Source organism: Balaenoptera acutorostrata, chromosome 8, assembly GCF_949987535.1.
Source record: "Balaenoptera acutorostrata chromosome 8, mBalAcu1.1, whole genome shotgun sequence".
NCBI lineage: Eukaryota > Metazoa > Chordata > Mammalia > Artiodactyla > Balaenopteridae > Balaenoptera > Balaenoptera acutorostrata.
In genome coordinates, this window is record NC_080071.1 from 67,930,983 (window position 1) to 67,954,370 (window position 23,388).

Below are 23,388 nucleotides of genomic sequence, written 5' to 3' on the forward strand. Positions count from 1 at the left end.
CAACAAGGACCTACTGTATAGCACAGGGAACTATACTGAATATTTTGTAATAACCTATAAGGAAAAAGAATCTGAAAAAACTAGATATATATGTATGTATAACTGAATCACTTTGCTGTACACCTGAAACTAACACATTATAAATCAACTATACTTAAATAAAATATATATATGTGTGTATAAATACACACACACACACACACACAGCTCGTAAAGCTCAATATCAAACAAATAATCCAATCAAAAAATTGGCAGAAGACTTGAATAGACATTTTCCCAAAGAAGACATAAAGATTGCTAACAGGCACATGAAAAGATGCTCAACATCACTAATTATTAGAGAAATGACCATCAAAACCACAATGAAATATGACCTCACACCTGTCAGAATGGTTACCATCAAAAAGTCTATAAATAACAAATAAGTGTTAGAAAGAATGTGGAAAAAAGGGAGCCCCGGTACACTGTTGGTGGGAATCTAAATTGGTGCAGCCACTGTGGAAAACAGCATGGAGGTTACTTAAAAGACTAAAAATAGAGTAACCATATGATCCAACAATCACACTCCTGGGTATATATCCATAAAAAGCAAAACCACTAATTTTAAAAGATACATGCACGCCAATGTTCATAGAAGCATTATTTACAATAGCCAAGACACGGAAGCAACCCAAGAGCCCATCAACAAACGACTGAATAAAGAAGATGCAGTGTATATATACATATATATATGTATATATACGCAATGGAATACTACTCAGCCATAAAAAAGAATGAAGTATTGCCATTTGCAAAAACGTAGATGAATCTAGAGAATATTATGCTTAGTGAAGTCAGACAAAGACAAATATATATGATATCCTTTATATGTAGAATCTAAAAAATAATACAAATGAATGTATATACAAAACAGAAACAGACTCACAGACATAGAAAACAAACCTATGGTTACCACAGAGAAGAGGGTGTGGGGAGGGACAGATTCGGTGTATAGGATTAGTAGATACAAACTACTATACATAAAATAGATAAGCAACAAGGATTTACTATATAGCACAGGGAATTATACCCAATATCTTGTAATAATCTGTAATGGAATATAATCTGCAAAAATACTGAATCACTATGCTGTACACCTGAAACTAACACAATACTAAAATCAACTATACTTCAATAAAAAATTGCATTAACAGTCAAAAAAAGATAGAAAGAGATATTTAACAATTTTTAGATTAAATAGGACTTATGGGATTGCATAAGAACTCTTTATATTGTTACTTCTATGGGAAAATATACTTCAAGTTCCAAGTAAACAGCCTATAATTTGGGGGAAACAATATATGCTTAAGCTAGGGAAATTCTGTGTTAAATTTCCCCTGATGGGAAATAAAACAGTATTTATTTCTGTAATCATTTGCTCAATTTTTCCCCCATTAGACTAAACCCTAAAAATATAAGAACTCTGTTGGTTTTATTCATCATTGTATACCCTAAGCACATATTAGGCACCTAATAACTGTGTGTGAAAGGAAAGAAGGGAAAGAATGAAGGAAAGGAGGAGGAAAGGCAGAAAACAAGGAAGGAAAGAGAGATGAATAAATTTTATTTAAAAAATTGCTATAATATAATAGCATAGCTTTAATTGCCATTTCTACATCTGCATCTTCTTATAAACCTGCCTTCTCCAAATCTCATATTTCTAACTCTATCAGGACATCTCAACATGAACATCTGACAGAACTTGCAAATCCATGTGTGAGAAAGTTAGCTTATTTTTGTCAAATTCCCTATAAAATAAGCACTTTTTGTCCTTTCCTGGAAACAGCAGTTCAATAATTAAGAGGGGAGATCATAGTGATGTTTACACAACTATATATGTGTCAAAATTCAGCAAATTGTACAGTTAAAAAGGTGTACTCTGAAAACAAGATAAAGAAAGATAAATCCATAATTAAACACCTGTTAGTTTAAAAAATGTAGAAAATCAAATAAACAAGAAAAATTTTAAGTTACCAGCTAGAAAGGACAGAGTACTTACATAGGAAAAACAATTACATTGATAGTAAACTGCTCATCATTATAAAGAAAACAATGAAATACTATCTTTAAAGGTCTAAAGGAAAATAACTATCAAATCAGAATTTTCTATCAACCTAAAATATCATTGAAGAGTGAGGGTAGTATAGAAGTATTTTGAGACATACAAATACAAAGAGAGTTTAAATGTTCAGAGATTAATATAAAAAAATACTAAAGAATTTACTTCAGCAAGAAGCAACCCAAGAGAGAAAAGATAAAGTAGCAGATACTGCATACTCTTCCCAGTACCCATTTTCCTCTTCTTTTCAAGACCCCACCCCTACTGGAGTTTTAGCTACACATACAACTTCTCAGTGAAAGACAGTATTATTCAGCTTTCACTCCTACACATGGAGTGTACTCATGCTGTACTCATGTGGCTAAGTTTGGGCTAACGGAGTGTGAAACAAAGTAGTGCAACTTCCAAATCACATCCAACTTAAAGGCAAACTATACTACACTTCTCTTTGCACTTCCCGAGAGCACAAATGAGAAGACTACAACCCTGTTCAACAGTGCAGTCAACACACCTCAGAGTATGTCAAAGAAGCAAGACAGAAGGAACCTGAGTCCCTGAATGACCCTGTTCAACCAAGTTGCTCTACCAGCATGTACTCACTCTTTATTTTTGAAGCATTACGTATCTTTATAAAGCCATTATATTTGTGAGTTACTTTGTTACAGAAGCTTACTCTGTAACCTAATTTTATAGACAGAATACAAAAAAATAGTGAGCATATTTTTAATGAAATCTGTTAGAAATGTAATTAATTACTGACTGTAAAATACGTAACTAGATTGAAGCAGAGATATATAATGCAGAGTTAAATAGCATTAAGATCCATATCTTAAGAAAAAAAGAATATAAAAATACTGAGTACTTTTAGTCATTGTTAGAATTATTTGCTCTTAAGGAAGTATGTTACAAACTAGGAGTAATGACAAAGAATAAGACTATAATGTATAGCTTTCAGAAGAGCAGAGAGAGAAGAAAGGAATAAAGCAAGTTCCATCAATCCAACGAAAGACAAGTGAAAAACAAAACACAAAGAGAGGAAAATAAAAGAAAATCAAAAATAAAACTACTCAAGAGTGGATTTTAAAAACCTAGCTAAATGTACCTTATACAACAAACACTTGGAAGAAAAAAAAATTGTATCTACCAAATAGCATTAGTATTTCAAAGTGTAAGAAGCAAAAACTGACAGAATTACTAGGAGAAACTGAAAAATTCAAAATGATGACAAATATTAATAAATATATATCAAATATGTATATTAGAATTGAAAGATCTAGATATATAAAGATATAGCAGATGTATACAACAAAGTCAACCAGTTTAATAGAGAATTCTATAATCAACAAATAAAGAATATACATTATCTCTACTACACATTGAGCATTTACAAAATTTGATTAGTAGTTGGTCACGAAGAATGAAATCCATACAAGGTAATCAGTTCACAGATTACAATGCACTTAAATGACAAAATACCAAAAAAAAATAAAAGGACTCATGAGTTCAGGAACATAAAGATGTATTTTTAAATAACTCAGGTTAAAAAGGTAATCACATTGGAAATTAAAACACATTAAAAACAGAACAATGAGAGAATTAAATACATGCTATGCACTCAAAGTAATACTTAAATATGAGTTGAAAATAAGAGTTATAAGGCCAATTAAAAGACACAGAGTGGCTGAATGGATACAAAAAGAAGACCTGTATATATGCTGTCTAAAAGACACTCACTTCAGATGTAAAGACACACACATACTGAAAGTGAGGGGATAGAAAAAAGTATTCTATACAACTGGACATCAAAAAAAGCTGGGGTAGTAATACTTATATCAGACAAAATAGACTTTAAAATAAAGACTGTTACAAGAGACAAAGAAGGACATTACATAATGATCAAGGGATCAATCCAAGAAGAAGATATAACAATTGTAAATATATATGCACCCAAAATAGTAGCACCTAAATACGTAAAGCAAATACTAACAAACATAAAGGGAGACCTCAATAGTAACACAATAATAGTAGGACACTTTAACATCCCACTTATATAAATGGATGAATCATAAAGACAGAAAACCAATAAGGAAACACTAGCCTTAAATGACATATTAGACGAGAGAAACTTAATATAGATAGATAGATAGATAGACAGACAGACAGACAGACAGAACATTCTATCCAAAAGCAACAGAATACACATTATTTTCAAGTGCACATGGAACATTCTCCAGGATAGATAACATGCTAGGCCACAAAACAAACCATGGTAAATTTAAGAAAATTGAAATCATATGAAGCATCTTTCCCGACCACAATGCAATAAGACTATAAATCAAGAAAAAAAACACAAACACATGGAAGCTAAACAATAGGATACTAAACAACCACTGGATCACTGAAGAAATAAAAAAAAAATACCTGGAGACAAATGAAAACAAAAATACAATGATCCAAAATCTAAGGGATCAGCAGAAGCAGTTCTAAGAGACAAGTTCATAGCTATACAAGCTTACCTAATAAAACAAGAAAAATTTCCAATAAACAACCTAACCTCACACCTAAAAGAGGTAAGAAAAGAACAAAGAAAACCAAAACTTAGTAGAAGGAAAGAAATCACAAAGAGCAGGGCAGACATAAATGAAATAAATACAAAAACAAAAATAGAAAAGATCAATGAAACAAAGAGATGGTTATTTGAAAAGATAAAATTGATAAACTGTTAACCATACTCATCAAGAAAAAAAGAGGGCCTAAATCAGGAAAATCAGAAAAGAAAAAGGAGAAGTTACAACCAAGAACACATAAATACAAACGATCGTAAGAGACTACAATAAACAACTATATACAAATATAGTGGACAACCTAGAAGAAATGAAAAAACTTCTTAGAAAGGTACAATCTCCCAAGACTGAACCAGGAAGAAACGGGAAATATGAACAGACCAATAACCAGTAATGATACTGAATCAGTAATTAAAAAAAAAAAGTGCCCAACAAGCAAAAGTCCAAGACCAGATGGCTTTACAGGTGAATTAAACCAACCATTTAGAAAAGAGTTAACACCTATTCTTCTCAAACAATTCCAAAAAATTGTAGAGAAAGGAACACTTTTAAACTCATTCTACATGGCCAGCATCACCCTGATACCAAAACCAGACAAAGATATCACAAGAAAAAGAAAATTACAGGCCAATATCACTAATGAACATAGATACCAAAATCCTCAACAAAATATTAGGAAACCAAATCCAAAGATACATTAAAAGGATCATATACCATGATCGAGTGGGATTTTTCTCAAGATTTTTGCAAGGATTTTCAACATATGCAAATCAATCAATGTGAAACACCACATTAACAAATTGAAGAATAAAAACCAAATGTCATCTCAATAGATGCAGAAGAAGCTTTTAACAAAATTCAACATCCATTTATGATACTCTCTAGAAAGTGGGCATAGAGGGAACATACCTGAACATAATAAAGGCCATATATGACAAACCCATCACACTCAGTGGTGAAAAGCTGAAAGCATTTCCTCTAAGATCAGGAGAAAGACAAAGACGCCCACTCTTGCCACTTTTATTCAGCAGGGTATGGAAGTCCTAGCCATAGCAAGCAGGAAAGAAAAAGAAATAAAAGGAATCCAAACTGGAAAGGAAGCGTAAAACTATCACTGTTTGCAGTTGACATGATACTAAGAAAATCCCATAGATATCATGAAAAAACCACCAGAGCTCATCAATGAATTCAGTCAAGTTGTAGGATATAAAATTAATATACAGAAATCTGTTCCATTTCTCTACACTAACAACAAACTAGTAGAAAAAGAAATCAAGGAAACAATCCCAATTACAATCACATCAAAAAGAATAAAATACCTAGGAATAAATTTACCTAAGGAGTTAAAAGAGGTGTACTTGGAAAAGCATAAGATGCTGATGAAAGAAACTGAAGACAATACAAAGAGATGTAAAGATATATGGTGTTTATGGATTAGAAGAATTAATATTGTGGGATTTCTCTGGCAGTCCAGTGGTTAAGATTAAGAATCTGCACTCCCACTGCAGGGGACACAGGTTCAAACCCTGGTCAGGGAACTAAGATCCTGCATGCCATGCAGTGCAGCCAAAAAAAAAAAAAAAAAAAAGAAAAGAAGAAGAAGAAGAATTAATATTGTTAAAATGACCATACTATCCAGGACAATCTACAGATTCAATGCAATCCCTATCAAAATACAATACCAAGGGCATTTTTCACAGAACTAGAATGAAAACTTTTAAAATTTGTATGGAAACAGAAAAGACCCCAAATAGCCAAAACAATCTTGAAAAAGAGGAACAGAGCTAGAGGAATGACACGCCCTGACTTCAGACTATACTACAAAGCTACAGTAATCAAAACAGTATGGTACTGGCACAAAAATAGACACATAGATCAATGGAATAGAATAGAGAGCCCAGAAATAAATACATGCAGTTATGGTCAATTAATCTATAAAAAAGGAGGCAAAAATATACAATGGAGAAAAGACAGGCTCTTTATTAAGTGGTACTGGGAAAACTAGACAGCTACATGTAAAAGAATGATATTAGAAAATTCTCTAACATCATATACAAAAATAAACTCAAAATGGATTAAAGACTTAAATGTAAGACTGGAAACCATAAAACTCCTAGAAGAAAACATAGGCAAAACACCCTTTGAAATAAATTGTAGCAATATTTTTTTGGATCTGTCTCCAAAAGCAAAGGAAATAAAAGCAAAAATAAACAAATAGGACCTAATTAAACTTACAGTCTTTTGTACAGCAAAGGGAACCATCAACAAAATGAAAAGACAACCAACTGAATGGGAGAAAATATTTGCAAATGATATGATCAGTAAGGGGTTAATATCCAAAATTTATAAACACCTCATACAACTCAACAGCAAAAAAACCCAAACAACCCAATCAAAAAATGGGCAGAAGACCTAAAGAGAAAATTTTCCAAAGAAGACTTACATATGGCCAATAGGCACATGAAGAAATGTTCAACACTGTTAATCATCAGAGAATGTAAATTAAAACCACAATGAGATATCACCTCACACCTGTCAGAATGGCCATCATCAAAAAGAACACAAATAATAAATGTTGGCAAGGATGTGGAGAAAAGGGAACCCTCGTACATTTTTGGTGGGAATGTATATGTATGTATTTTTGGTGCAGCCACTGTGGAAAACAGTATGAAGGTTTCTCAAAAAACTAAAAATAGAACTACCATATGACCCAGGAATTCCACTCCTGGGTATATATCTGAAAAAAAAAATTAATTCAAAAAGATACATACACCCCAATGTTCATAGCAGCATTGTTTACAATTGCCAAGATATGGAAGCAAACTAAGTGTCCATCAACAGATGAATGGATAAAAAAGATGTTAGATACACACACACACACACATACACAAACACACAATGGAATGCTACTTATCCATAAAACAGAATAAAATTTTGCCACTTGCAACAACACGGATGGACTTGGAGGGTGTTAGACTAAGTGAAATAAGTCACACAGAGAAAGACAAATACTGTTTGATATCACTTATATGTGGAATCTAAAAAATAAAACAAACTAGTGAATATAACAAACAAACAAAAAAACCAGACTCACAAATATAGAAAACAAACTAGTGAAAAGAGGAGGGCAAGACAGGGGTAGCAGATTAAGACAGAAACTACTATGTATAAAATAAATAAGCTACAAGGGTATATTGTACTATTATATATATATATATATATATATATATATATATATATATATATATATACACATACTAGTATGCATATGCCAGATTTTATATATATACGTATATATGCATACAGATGTAAAAATGTGTATATAAACATGAATTAATATAAAAAAAGTTATAAGATCAAGAACCTAAAACAACAATAGCAACAATAAAGCAAACCCACTGAAAACGAAACAAAAAATAAAAGAGCAAACAATAATGCATAAGAAAACATAGAGATAAAGGAAGAACAATAAACCCCCAAATTTGCTCTTGGATAAAAAGACTAATAAAACAGACACAAAATTTTTGAACATTTTTAAAAAACAATATATGGGGACTTTTGTATTAAAAGCAGACTTATTGTAAAACTATATAATCAAGATAGATATATAGATTAGTAAGTCAAGTAACAAATTTACACGTATATGAAAACTCAATATATGACAAAAGTGATATTTTAAACCAGAAGGTGAGGATGAACTACTACAATTTATAAAGAGGTGCTGGAATGACTATCCATATTGAAAAGAGATATTTAGGTTATTACCTCACAACAAATACAGAGATAAATACCAGGGGTATGATTTCTTATACAAGACAGAAAAACACAGCCCATAGAGAACAACATTAATCCATATAGTTATATTAAGATTAAAATCTCTGTTCAAAAATAGATACACCAAAAAAAAAAAAAATGAAAAGACAAGTTACAACATGAGAGACTTGTAATATTTATAGCTGACCAAGAATAGTAACAAATATTTTAAATGAATTCACATGCACACACCACCATCACCACTACCCCCAACCTTTGATTAAAGAGTAAAAAAGATAAGTTAATTCTTAGACAAAATTTGATGGTTAATTACACTGAGGCCCAATCTCATTATATTTGGGAACAATTAAATTAAAACAGTAATAATATTTCACTCTTATTATACTGCAAAAATTAAGAGACCAAAAAATTCAAAAAGTTCACAAGAATGTGGAAAACCAGGAGCTCTCACGCACTGCCACTGGGAATACTGATTACCCAATCACATAAGTGGTATAGGAAAGCATATACAGCCATGCCTAAGATCAAGCATTTCCACTTTTAGGCATATACCCAAGAAAAGCTCTCCAGAGGTTTACCAAAAAACACATAAAAGACAGTCACTGATGTATTGTTTTTACTGGTATAAAGACTGAAACAATGTACATGTCTATTAATAGAAAATAGGAGAAGAGATAAACATCCATTGTATTTATAAAATTCCATTCCATTCATAGAATTAAATGTCATACAGGAAGTATAAATATGTATAAGAATTATGCTGAGCAAATACAAGCAAGTTGCAAAAGAGTTTGTAGTATAAATATCACTTATATAGACTTTAAAAGCATGAAAAACAAATTTTATTTATAGATACAGATAAATACCTATGGGCCAATAAATATTCATAAAAATAGTACCTATCAATACATGTTGGAGTCAGGGAGGAGGAGAAGACAAGACGGCGGAGTAGAAGGATCTGAGCTCACCCCTTCTTATGGAAACACCAAAATCACAATTAACTACTGAACAACCACTGACAAAAAAATGCTGGAACCTATCAAAATAGATACCCTACATCCAAAGACAAAGAAGCCACAAGGAGACAGTAGGAGGGGAGCAATCATGATAAAATCAAATCCCATACACACCAGGTGGGCTACCCACAAACCGGAAAATAATTATACCACAGAAGTTCTCCCACAGGAGTGAAAGTTCTGAGCCCCACATCTAGCTCCCCAGCCTGGCGGTCTGGCAACAGGAGGAGGATCCCCCAGAGAATCTGGCTTTGAATGCCAGCAGGGTTTGATCATAGAAATTCCACAGGACGGGGAAACAGAAACTCTACTCTTGGAGGGTACACACAGGGCCTCAAGCACACTAGGACCCAGGGGAAAAAAGTGGTGACTTCATAAGAGACTGGGCCAGACTTACCTGCTAGTATTGGAGGGTCTCCTGCGGAGGTGGGGAGCAGCTGTGGCTCACTGCAGTGATAAGGATGCTGGCGGCAGCAGTTTTGGGGAGTACTCATTGACATGAGCCCTTTTGGAGGCCACAATTTTCTCACCAAGACCTGGACCTACCCAACAGCCTGGAGGCTCCAGTTCTGGGATGCCTCAGGCCAAACAACCAACAGGATGGGACACAGCTCCACCCATCAGCAGACAGGCTGCTTAAAGTCTTCCTGAGTAAACAGCTGCCCAATAAACACACCCCCTGACACAGCCCTGCCCACCAGAGGGACAAGACCCAGCTCCATCCACCAGTGGGCAGCTACCAGTCTTTTCCATCAGGAAGCCTCCACAAGCTTCTTAGACAGCCTCATCCACGAGGGAGCAGACAGAAGAAGCAAGAAGAACTACAAACCTGCAGCCTGAAGAATGGAAACCGCAATCACAGAAAGTTACACAAAATGAGACGGCAGAGGATTATGTCTCAGATGAAGGAACAACATAAAACCCCAGAAAAAACAACTGAGTGAAGTGGAGATAAGCAACCTTCTGGAAAAAAAGTTCAGAATAATGATAATGAAGACGATCCAGGATCTTGGAAAAAGGATGGAGGCAAAGATCGAGAAGATACAAGAAATGTTTAACAAAGACCTAGAAGAACTAAAGAACAAACAAACAGAGATGAACAATACAATAAATGACATGAAAAATACACTAGAAGGAATCAATAGCAGAATAAGTGAGGTGGAAGAACATATAAGTGAACTGGAAGACAGATGGTGGAAATCACTGCTGCAGAACAGAATTTAAAAAAAAAGAACGAAAAGAAAAGAGGACTTCCCTAACATGGGAAAGGAAAGCGTCACCCAAGTCCAGGAAGCACAGAGAGTCCCAAGGAGGAAAATGCTGAAAATGCTTCTCTTCACTGTTTTAAGCTCTCCACATGCATCTTACTATGCTGAGACACATAGTAATCAAATTGACAAAAATTAAAGACAAAGAAAAAATATTAAAAGCAATAAGGGAAAAGCAACAAATAACTTACAAGGAAACTCCCATAAGGTTATCAGCTGATTTCTCAGCAGAAACTCTGCAGGCCAGAAGGGAGTGGAATGGTATATTTAAAGTGATGAAGGGAAGAACCTGCAACTCAGAATACTCTACCCAGCAAGGCTCTCATTCAGATTCAATGAAGAAATCAAAAGCTTTACAGATAAGCAAAAGCTAAAAGAATTCAGTACCACCAGGTCAGCTTTGCAACAAATGGTAAAGGAATTTCTCTAAGTGGAAAAGAAAAGGCTGCAACTACGAACAAGAAAATTACGAATGGAAAAGCTTACTGATAAAGGCAAACATACAGTAAAGGTAGGAAATTACCTGCACACAAATCAAAACCAGCAACTGTAAGAGGAGAGCACAAATGCAGGATATTGGAAATGCATTTGAAATTAAAAGACCAGCAACTTAAAACAATCTTGTTTATATACAGACTGCTATATCAAAATCTCATGGGAATTGCAAACTGAAAATCTACAAGATACACACGGAAAAAAGAAAAACAAATCCAAACACAACACTAAAGTTAGTCATTAAATGGCAAGAGAAGAGAAAAAAAGATGAAGGGAAGAGAAAACACCTACAAAAACAAATCCAAAACAACAAAATGGCAATAAGAACAAACATAAACTTCACGGAACAGCATGGAGGTTCCTTAAAAAACTAAAAATAGAACTACCATATGATCCAGCAATCACACTCCTGGGCATATATCTGGAGAAAACCATAATCCAAAAGTACACATGCACCCCAGTGTTCATTGCAGCACTGTTTACAATGGCCAAGACATGGAAGCAACCAAAATGTCCACCAACAGAGGAATGGATAAAGAAGATGTGGAACATATATATGATGGAATATTACTCAGCCATTAAAAAGAATGAAATAATGCCATTTGCAGCAACATGGATGGACTTGGAGATTACCATACTAAGTGAAGTAAGTCAGACAGAGAAAGACAAACATCCTATGATATCGTTTATATGAGGAATCTAAAAAAAAAATGATACAAATAAACCTATTTACAAAACAGAAACAGACTCACAGGGAACTCTACTTAATACTCTGTAATAACCTAAACGGGAAAAGAATTTGAAAAAGAATAGATACATGTATATATATAGCTGAATCACTTTGTTGTACACCTGAAACTAACACAGCATTGTTAATCAACTATACACCAATATAAAATAAAAATCTTTTAAAATATGTTGGAATCAGTGGCATAGGGAAAGGAAATGGGCTCAGGAAGGATTATACAAGTACTTCAATTGTAAGGTAATGCTTTATTATTCTAAAAACTAAACCCAAACTAGTAAAAATTTAATATTTGATAAATTTGGGGGTGGGTACACAGGTATTCATTATATTTCTTTCTAGAACATTTTTATGTGTTTATAATTTTTCTTAAAACAAACAAAAAACTCTAAAGAGATTCCAATAAGATACACTCAGAATTTCTCACATATGTTAAAATAAATGCCAACAAAGCAGAGGTTTATAAAAAATGTTTATCATTTCTATTAACTGGAATCCAATAAAGAAATTCTTAACTGCTCAATATGATAAAATGTTTGTGATAAGTTACAAAAATAGTTTCAACTTACAGAATTAATACATCAAAAATCTTAACATTAACTACATTTTTATAAAGCCTAATAACAATTATTTTGCGTGGAGAGATGAGAAGAAACTAAAACTAATAATATTTTTTTAAATAGAAGAGCACACACAATACCTTGGAGGCACGAATCTGCCTGTGAACATCCGTTAGTTGTTGGATTTTGTATTCGAGCTCTGAAATCTGGGCTTGAAGCCACGTCCAACGGCTGCCAACTCTTGCTCTGTCTACAAGCCACTTCCATTCAGTACTACAGTTACTGTGAACAAGACAAACACAGTTAGTCAAAGCACAAAGACAATCAAGTTTTCACAGAGATTGCTTAATAGCTTCCTTGACTCTTGTCATACAATCCCAAATTACTTTATAAAACATCTAATTATATGAAAGAAGAATGGTATATCAACTTCTCAAAGATTTGATTTCCTTATCTTTCTATCACACAAACACCTGTTTTTATTCAATATTGTGTACGCAGTAGGATAATCTCCTTGCTATTTAATACTTTATTAATGGTCAAGGGCTGAAACAGAAGTAAGCCAGCAAAGGAAAAGAAACAAGAATGACAATACTAACACCATGTAAAAACTGTTACATGAGCCTTTTATATGTAAGTAGATGTCAAGTATAGGACAAGTCATTTGAACTGTGCTAGATCTAAATCCATGTAACAAACCATAGAGTACTCAATTTTACTAAATGTAATTTTCATTTGCTAGAACAGGAATCAATTTTTTAATGTCAAAAATTATCAAGAATAAGAATGCTCTGCTACATTTCAAATAAACATATCAAATACATAAATCCTGAGATGTTTATTAAGATAAACAGCTTGTTAAAAACTTTATTCCTAGGATTCACAGCTCAGAGATGAGAAAGAATTTATATACAGCCTTTCTTTCATGCATATTTGAAAATAAGGGTTGAATATTAATTAGCCCCTCTATCTTTTGGCAAGGGCACTGCTCTAATCCACAGTTTGTGAGATTACAAATTAATTACCTTAAGAAAATATTTCAACCACTCCAACTAGAAAACAATCACTTAGAGTGAGGGGGGAAGGAGAGGGAGAGAGAGACAGAGAGAAAGAGAGAGAGAGAGAGAGAGAGAGTTTGTGTGTGTGTGGTGTTTGGGATAATTAATTAGGAGCTTCATACTGCCAAGGAAGAAATTGAAGAAGGCATAACAGAAGAAACTGAAAGTACAACTGAAGGGAAGTAACTACTTAATGGCAAAACACAAACTTCATGAAAAACTTGTTTAAAAATTGCATTTATTGTCAAAACCCATAGAATGCACAACGCTGAAAGTGAACCTTACCTAATGTAAACTATGGACTTTGAGTGATAATGATGTGTCAATGTAGGTTCATAGATTGTTACAAATTCACTACCTTTGTGCAGTATGTTGATAGTGGGGGAAGTCATATCTGTGTAGGGACAGGGGATATACAGGAACTCTGTATTTTCCACTCAATTTTGTTGTAAACCTAAACCTGCTCTAAAAAATAAACTTTATTAATTTTTACACACTTAACCATAATGAAATATCTTTCATGTAAACTTTAGCCAAAGAAAACATTTATGCTAAGAGATCATTTGTTGTCAGAGAAACAGAATTATTGTAACTCTACTACACAGAATTTATTCATTATAACAGATTTTATGTCAATGTTCTCAAAAGGCTTTTTTTTTCTTCAGATTCTAATTACATACAATGTGACTGCAGAGACTGCCATATAAATTAGGACTTCTCTTGGTATTATTATTCAGTTTATAGTTATTATTGTGATTTTGTAAATGTGACACTATTTTAAATCACATTTTCATAACTATGGACAAAATAAAAAATGCCTATTCAAAATACACTATTCACAGATAATAACACTAACTGCCAATCATGAAATTGGTGAAGAAGGCAAGGACCATATCATGCAGTAGTTGCACAGGTAAGGGCAAAGTGTTGGATTTTATGCAAAAAGGAAGTTACTGGCGAGATAGTAACAAAATTTTTTTTTTCCAAGCACTCTAGCTACTAGGTAGAGAAAGCATTGTAGTGGAACATGAGAGTAAATAAGGAAACCAATTAGGATGCAACTATAATAATCTAAATGTGGTACAGATAATTGTGGTCTCTAAATATTTCATGTGCTATCCTACATTTCCCAGCCTGCATTGCACTTAAGTTGGAGCCATGTAACTAGCTCTGACCAACAGGTTGTGATCAAAAGTGATAAAGTCATTTCTAGTCCACCTGGCCAACTTCAAAGCCACTGTGCAGATATTATAGCTACAAGATGGAAGAGGATCACAGCTCAAACCACACTGGACTTTACGTAAGCCACAGTAAACCTTTGCTGTGCAAAATTACTGAGATTAGAAGGTTAATGTGTTACTCTAGAGCTTACTGTGACTAAAACAATGAATAAAAGATGAAAATGGCCTGGACTGGAAATGGGGTGGGAGATAAAGAAGAGACAAAGATAAGAGGATGGACTCAAGGTTGACTTTAAAGTAGATAGGACTTGAAGAAGCGTGATGTTGAAGTAAGCATGCGGAAATCAAAGATGACCTTAAACATTGTTTCATTAAATTTTGCTCCAGTCAGAAAACTTCCCTATAACATGCAACTTTGCTGGGTTGTCAAACTGATTATTAGCTCATGGAAACAGAGAAAAATAAAAGTTTATGGAGTTAATGTTATTGTACTTCTAGTAAAAATACTGATACTGAAACTAATTTTACAAAAATCATTTTTATGTTCATATGTGACATTAAATTATCCTAACATAGAAAAAGTAGTAATATCAGATTTAATTTAAGTAAACTAAATAATACTGGGGCTTTGTAATAAGTGAAATGAATTTTCTGTAAAGGATACCTTATTCTACATTTTAACAGGAGTAAAATCTGTTTGCTATGCTTAAAAATGGTAACCAATCTTTTCCATCAAAAATGTTCTCTTGCTTGAAAAAATGTCTTTCTAAAAAATAACTATGGTTGTAAACATGTTACAGATAAGTATATGGCTCATTCAAAGGAGATAGACACCTGTTGTACCTCAAACACAAAACGTTTCATGTAAACAATTTATATAACCAATTATGTAATGGCTTATATCTTAGAGTGTAACCAATCAGAACACAGCTGATGCAACAACAAACTAATAAGAATGTGAGGCAAACCCAGAGTGTCTAGACTCCTCAGTTAGCATATAAGCCTGGGCTGCTAGGCCACTAAGAAGATTTACTCCCTACATCTCTCTGGAGTGTGTTGAACTGAACAAAGACCAGCACATGCCCTGATCTTCACTGGAAATAGGAGCCCCTACTTCTAGTGAAGATCAGGGCAAATACATCCATGAGTGGAGACCACCTGGACAGTGAGACTAGTCAGTCCTCAGAAAGGCAGCACATGCCTTCAATCCTCATCCTTACTTGCTTGCAGTCACCACTTAACTTACTGATGGAAATAAGTACAAGCTGTTTAAACCAAGTGGTTTTCAGTACAATTTCTCTTGGTACTAACTTTTGGTCAACATCATGAATCTACATCACTGTTTTGTTGTTGTTGTTTCGTTCATTTTGTTCTCTCTCTACATCACTGTTTTAACCTTGAAGTGTAGTTTGTTCCTGAGAATAAGACAGAGCTTTCTAATATTACACCTTAAGTTACCAAGACTTAAAGAAAAACTTGTATAATTTTGCCTTTAATAGAGTTTGTTAGCTTAGTAATAAAAATGAATTAACTATGATTTAAAAAATAAAAAAATAAGATTCAACTGTAAAAAATTATAATTCCAAGAAAAATAAGTTTCATCCTGGGGAAAATTACATTAAATTAGGCCAAACTTCTCCACTGGTGTTTGCTCACCTAGGAAGAGCTTAGTCTTCCCTGGAATTTGATTCCTTTAGACCAGGGGATAGCAAATTTTTCTGTAAGGAGGCAGACAGGAAATATTTGTTTTGTGGCCACAGGGTCTCTTTAATAACTACTCAACTCTCCTGTTATAGCATGAGAGCAGTCATAAATGAATGGGTGTAACGATGTTTCAATAAAACTTTGTCTACAAAAACAGACAATAGGCCAGATTTGGTCCATGGGCCATAGTTTTCCAATTCCTGATGTAGAACATGTTTTCATATGCTTCCTATGCTTCCCAAGGGATTATGACTTCCTTTAATGAAGTGTCTTTTTAAATCTTTTGCTCATATTTAATTGGCTACCTTCTTGTTCATATAAGACTGTCAGACTGTATGTATTGGAAATACTTATAGCTCCCAATCTGTAGCTGGCCTTTCATTTTCCTAAAGGTGTCTTTTGAGCAGCAAAAGATTCTAATTTTGATGAAGTCCAATTTTTCAAACCTCCCTTTTATAGATAGTTCTTTTTATGTCCTAAGAAATATTTGCTTAACATGAAGTCATAAAGACTTATTCATGTTTCTAAAATATCAAAAAGTTTTAGAGTTTTTACTTTTAGATCTATAATCCAATTCAAGTCAAGCTCTGTGTATTGGTCCAGGTAAGGGTCCAGATTCATTATTTTCTATAGGATATCTAGTTCCTGAACCATTTGTTGAAAAGATTCTATAATCCTTTAATAGAAAAAAAAAAAAACAACTATCCTTGAATAGATAAAAGACTACCTATATGAATACTACATGTTGTATATACACTTATCACACAGAGAGCACTTAGGATATCTATCTACCTACCTATGTCAACACCATGACCCAATATGACACTATTATTGTAGTTTAGAGTAATTCTTAAAATCCAGTAAATTCTTCAACTTTGTTTTTTCTCAATATTGTTTTGACAATTCTAAATTTGAGAATCAGCTTGTCAATCTCTAAAAAAAAAAAAAAGAGCAGCATTTTGATAAGGATTTCATTGCATCCATGGATCTATTGGTGGAGAATTAACACAACACTGAATCTCCTAATCAATGTATAAGGTATTATTTCTCTGTGTATTTATGTACTGGTAATTTCTCTCAGCTATGTTTTGTAGAGTTTTAAAAATTTATCTCTATGTATTTCATGTTTATGGAAGCTAGTATATAGCATTCATAAATTGTTTGGATGATAGTATATAAAAATACAGTTGATTTTTATGTGGTGACCTTATATACTTTGACCTTGTTAAATTCACTTAGTAGTTTTAGTATCTTCCTCATAACAAAGTCCTTAGGATTTTCTATGTATATTATCATGTCAACTGCAAATAAAGACAGTTTGATTTATTTTTAATCTGGATTCCTTTTATTATTTTTCTTATCTTACTGCACTGGCTATGAATTCCAGTATAACATTAATTATAAGCTGTGTGAATGGACATCCTTACCTTCTTCCTAATCTTACAGAGAAAGCATTCAGTCTTTCATCATTAAATGTAATGTTAGCTGTATACTTTTTATAAATGTCCTTTATCAGATTGAAGAAGTTTCTGTCTATTCTGGGTTTGTTGTGAATTTTTATCATGAGTAGGTTCGAATTTTGTCAAATAGTTTTTTGGTATCTCTGGAAATTATCATATGCTGTTTCTCCTTTTTTCTTTGATTGGTTTTAAATGTTAAAATCAACCTTGCTTCCTGGCATAAACCCCTTTGGTCATGATGCATTTTGTAATATGTTTTGCTAGATTCTGTTTGCTATTTCATTAGGGCTATTTTGCATCTACAGTCAAAAGAGATATTGATCTATTTTCCTGTAATGTCTTTATCTGATTTTAAAATCAAGCTAATGCTGAACTCATAAAATGAGTCAAGAAGTGTTCCCTCCTCTATTTTTTGAAGGAGTTTGTATAAGATTGTAATTGTTTACTCCTTAAGTTTCAATAAAATTAATCAGTGAAGCCATCTTGGCTTGGAGTTTCCTATAGGGAAAGTTTTTAATTATTAATTTATCTAATTGACATAAGGTTTTTCAAGTTTTCTATTTCTTCTTCTGTCAGTTTTGGTAATTTGTGTCTTTCAAGCACTTAGTCCATCTAAGTTATTGAATTTACTGGCATGAAATTGCTCATACTATTCCCTGGTTATTCTATTAATGCCTATAATATCTACAGTGATGCTTTTCTTTCCTGCTATTCGTAATTTTTTTCCTGATCGATCTAGCTGGATATTTATCAACTTAATCTTTTCAAAGAACCAGCTTTGGTTTCACTGATTTTTCTCTGTTGCTTTTGTGTTTTATATTCATTGATTTCACTTTTTATCAGTTCTTCCTTCTTGCTTTGGATTTACGTTGCTCATGTTTTGCAGCTTCTTAAGAGGGAGGCTTATGCCATAAACTTTACACCTTCCTTCTTTACTAATATAAGCATTTATAACCATAAATTTTCGTGTAAGCATTGCATCCCACAAAATTTGATATGCTGTATTTTCATTATCATTCCATTAAGAACACTTTATAGATTCTCTTGTGATTTTTTCTTTGATCTAAGCATTACTTGGAAATGTAGAGTTTAATTTCCATATATTTTTAGATATAAATATTTGCCATTTCCTACTATTTCTTCCTTCCATTGTGTAGAACTGAGTTTTCACTCAGTATTATTTCCTTTCAGCCTGAAGATCATTTTAAGATTTCTTATAATATAGGTATACTGACAGGAAATTTTCTCACTTTGCTTATTTGGAAATATTATTTTGCTTTTGTTTTTAAAAATAATTTTAGGTTTTTTTTTTTTCCTTTCAGCCCTTTAAATATATCATTCCACTGTTTTCTAGCTTGCTTACCTTCTGATGAGAAGTCAGCAGTCATTTTTTTTTCTTTGCTTCCCCATATAAAATGTTTTTTTTCCTCCTCTTAATGCTTTTAAGATTTTTTTCTATATCACTAGAACTTGGTGATTTGACTACAACACACCATGGTGTGGTTTTGTTTGTAATCCTGCTTGTGATTTATTGGGATTCTTAGATCTGTAGTTTTATGATTTTTCAAGTCCTTGAGCATACTTATCATATTTGAGATATTTTAAAGTCTTTGCCAACTAATCTCATCTCTGTCATTCCTGTCTGTTTCTATTGATGATTTTTCTCCTCCTTTGTATGTCTAGTAGTTCGTGTGTATGTATACATATGTATATGTATGTATGTAAATACACACACATTTATTATGGACACTATGAATATGATATTGTTGAATTTCTGGGTTTTATGGTCTTCCTTTAAAGAGTGATAAATTTTGTTTCAACAGGTTATTAAATTACTTAACATTCAACTTCACTCTTTTCAGCTTCCTTCTAAGATTTGTTAGAGCACGTATAGAGTAGCCATTAGTCATCAGGTCAGACTCAGCCTTACTCTTTGAGGTGTGACCAATCTGGGGTCTCTACTGAATGCTCCAGATGTTCAACAAAGTCTCTCCACTCTGCTTATTCAGAACTCAAACATCTCTTAACCTTGTATGAGCATTGGAAGTTGTTCAGATTACATTTCCTAATAACTTTTTGTGTGCCCTTATGGAGTTTCACCTACACACACAGAGCTTAGTATTTAACAAAGGTCTCAAGGCGACCACATGAAGATTTATGATGCTCTTTCTTTGCATACATAGGTCCCTCCTCTTTAGTATTCTGATCTAACGATTCCAGCTATCTCATCCTCCCCAAATCTAATCTTTATTTCAATCAAGCAGGACCATTGTGCTCTACTTGGCTTTCCTCTCCTTGCACCAGATATCTGAAAGTGCCTCCAGGCAGAAAACCAGGGCAATCACAGGGCTCACCTCATCTGTTTCTCTTTTCGCAGGAATCACTGAACCTCTGACCTCTGCTGCCATTTTCTGAAAATAATGACTGTTTCATATATTTTTGTCTAGATATTTACAGCCAAAGAGAAAGAACAGCACAAGTGACTCCACTCCATTATGGTTAGAAATCAAAGAACTTTTATATGTGTTTGTGTGTGTGTGTGATCTCTCTAAAATGTTTCTATTTTGTTTCAAATATTTCATATTCAAAATTTCACTGCCTTTTTAAAAAAAACTACAGTTGCAGTTTAAGACCAGAATCTTAACAACAACAACAACAACAAAAGTTGAAAGTGCTTCATGGATTCCTTTTTTGGGTGTTCCTGGACTATTTCATGAAAGCAGAGCTGTTTATCCATCTTATGTCACACATCTATCTACATTTCAACTGTTCTATAAGAAAAACAGTTAATTTATGTGTTTGAGCCACTATAGTTTTAAGTCTCTTTTTTACAACTTAGCCTTTATGCTAAATGTTATAGAAATTCTTAGGACCAATACAGTGGGTTATAAGATAAATCCAAAGCATTTCTATTAACTTAGAGGTAGGACAGAAAGCAGATAGGAAAGAGACATAGGTTGTTGATCCTTTCTATACTATACTATACTATATATATACTATCCTAGCAAAATATGACCATTTAAAAGAGAAACCAAGTGCCTACCAAGACTGTAGTTCTAGCAGAAGCAGCTAGAAAAAGTCATAATGTTGTAATGAATTGACTATTACTTGTTGTTTTAAGCCTGATAAATGAATGAATTTAGGCGAGAATTAGTTCATTTACAAGCAGAGAAATAAAAGAATACAACTCTGCTTAGGAAGGCTCTCTCTGACTACAGCCTACTTCTAACTTAATGGATAATCCAATAATACAGGGTACCTTGAAGGAATAGAAAAGCCAGTTGCTTCTCTACAGCTAACAACAAAAAAATGTATTCCAACAACCTCTCTTAAGAGTTCTAAGCCACATAACGAGAGCCTGCCTAGGAGCAAAAGTCAGATTAACCCCTACCCAAATGTACTGTTTCAGGTGGCCACAAGGTATCAGTTATTAAGTTAAGGGAGAGTTGGATGGTCTGAGGAAAATAACTAGTAAAGTAACTAGTTTGTAGGCTTAGCAATTATGAGCAAGTGAGATCTTTGGTATTGGTATTTTCACATATAGCTGACTGGAGGCAAACAGAATTGAAACCTACATTTTTGAGGCAACTCTATTAGCAAAAAATACCATAAGCCTAGCATGCTCTACCCAGGGAGCCTAAGTTTGCACTGATAGGACACAGGGTGAGAATCCAGTGCAGCCTCAAATAAGGGTATGTTCTCCAACACCCATTTCCAATATAGACACAAAGGATGATAGATAAGGAATAATTCCCAAAAAAGCAAAGTCAGGGACTATGGAAAACAAAGGACAAAGGAGCTTCTCTCAGAAAGCAGAATTAGGATCCTATCAAGACCTTACTCCACTTCCAAAGCAAGAAGTCTTATTAATTATTGTAAGGACCAGGAACTTTCATGTGTATCCCATCCTTCTCTCTTCCCAGTAGGAGTTTTATTGTAGCTTTCCTGTCCCTACTTCAACATACATACAAGAAACAAGGCAAGAGCATTAGAAAAGTTGTCTATGGATTTATAGGTTACCGCATATAAGGAACCACATGTGGAACCGAAAGAGAGGACTTTACTCCACCTGTTGAATGTGGCTTTGAGTCACAATCTTAATATATTGTGCAATTCTGCCTAGAAATCCGGCAAAACCCAATTTGTCATCTATCTAAACTGAAATTTTCAGTATTAGTTTAAAGAATTCATACATTAGATTGGCATATTTGGTCTTGCTCTCCTACCATCTATCAGCCCCTCCCCTTCAAAGAAAGGAAGAGAGAAAGAAAAAATGGAGAGGTTGGGGAATACTTATACATTCTATCAGTACCACCCCCCTCTTTCTCTTGGATGAAAAGAATTTTGAAAGTTAATAGTCTGTTAAATTGTCTTACCTGTATTTTTAAAATCCTCACACAACATCAAAATTAACAATTAGGGACATACAAATAAAGGAAATAAATGATTTCTAAACTAATCAAAATATATTTGCTAAAAGAACAGTCTGAAGTCATGCACATCATCAGTTCAACAAGCACTGTGTGTATGTGTGTGTGTGTGTGTGTGTGTGTGTGTGTGTGTGTGTGTGTGGTACATGCACGTGTTTATATGTGTGCATGACTCTTGTTCAGGAAGCCAGGACATGGTGTAGTGTTTCCAAACTATACACTGCATAAGGGCCTGGCTGAAAGGGCAAGCAGGACTAACTCAGCAAGAGTTTTGTACTCCAAGCTCTGCAATTACAAATCTAAATCTACTCAGAGGAAGGAGCATTTTTTTCTACTGCACACAAAAGGGCTTGGGATAGCCCTGCCAGCCACTATGATGAGCACTGAAAATAAATGAGATAAAAGAGGATTAGACTACCCTTGTTACTCAAAAAGGTGGCTACCACTAACTCAGAATTGAGTACAGGCATTTCTGCTATAACAGCATATATGCATTCCTAAATAACTCCATGTTCTGTAAAATAAAAAGAGCTAAACCTATGGAAAAAGTAGAATTAGAGTGAGAAGACTCAAAATCTATGGAATTAAGGACTATGGAGTCCTAACAAAACAATAACAAGCCGTATAAAAATATGAGTACAGTTGAGTTTCCACTGGCATTTGTATTAAGAGTAAGTCAGTCCATCCTTTAAAGCTTCATTTCCTGGAGCTCGTTTTTTCCTTTGATGTGGGTCCTTGAAGACATTCACTTCAAATAGAGACCAATTTAATAAAAATTAAAAATATCATCTGGAGATAGTTCCTCTGTATTAAAAAGAAATTGATTGATAAAGGCTATCTTTACAACTTCTTCAACGAAACTTGCAACTTCCTCAGATCTTTTAACATAGTAGAATATACAGCAATTTTTTGCTAAAATTGTTAAGGTACCAATAAACCAGCACCTTATTTTATTATAGAAGGTTACTTTTACAGAATATTCAGCATTTTTCTTATACTACTAACGCTTTCTCTTTAGTTGTGAAAAAGCTTGCC

At 33.6% G+C, this 23,388-nt stretch overlaps 1 protein-coding gene across 9 annotated transcripts in view; it reads right to left on the reverse strand.

The window, feature by feature from the left end:
- The window catches only part of KANSL1L (KAT8 regulatory NSL complex subunit 1 like), a 157,057-nt gene that overhangs the window by 98,589 nt on the left and 35,080 nt on the right, over positions 1-23,388 (reverse strand). For all 9 annotated transcript variants that reach the window (XM_057550809.1, XM_057550808.1, XM_057550807.1 and 6 more), the window contains exon 3: positions 12,661-12,802. In XM_057550809.1, the coding sequence (XP_057406792.1) occupies positions 12,661-12,802 (142 nt within the window). The remainder of the gene's footprint in view (positions 1-12,660; positions 12,803-23,388) is intronic.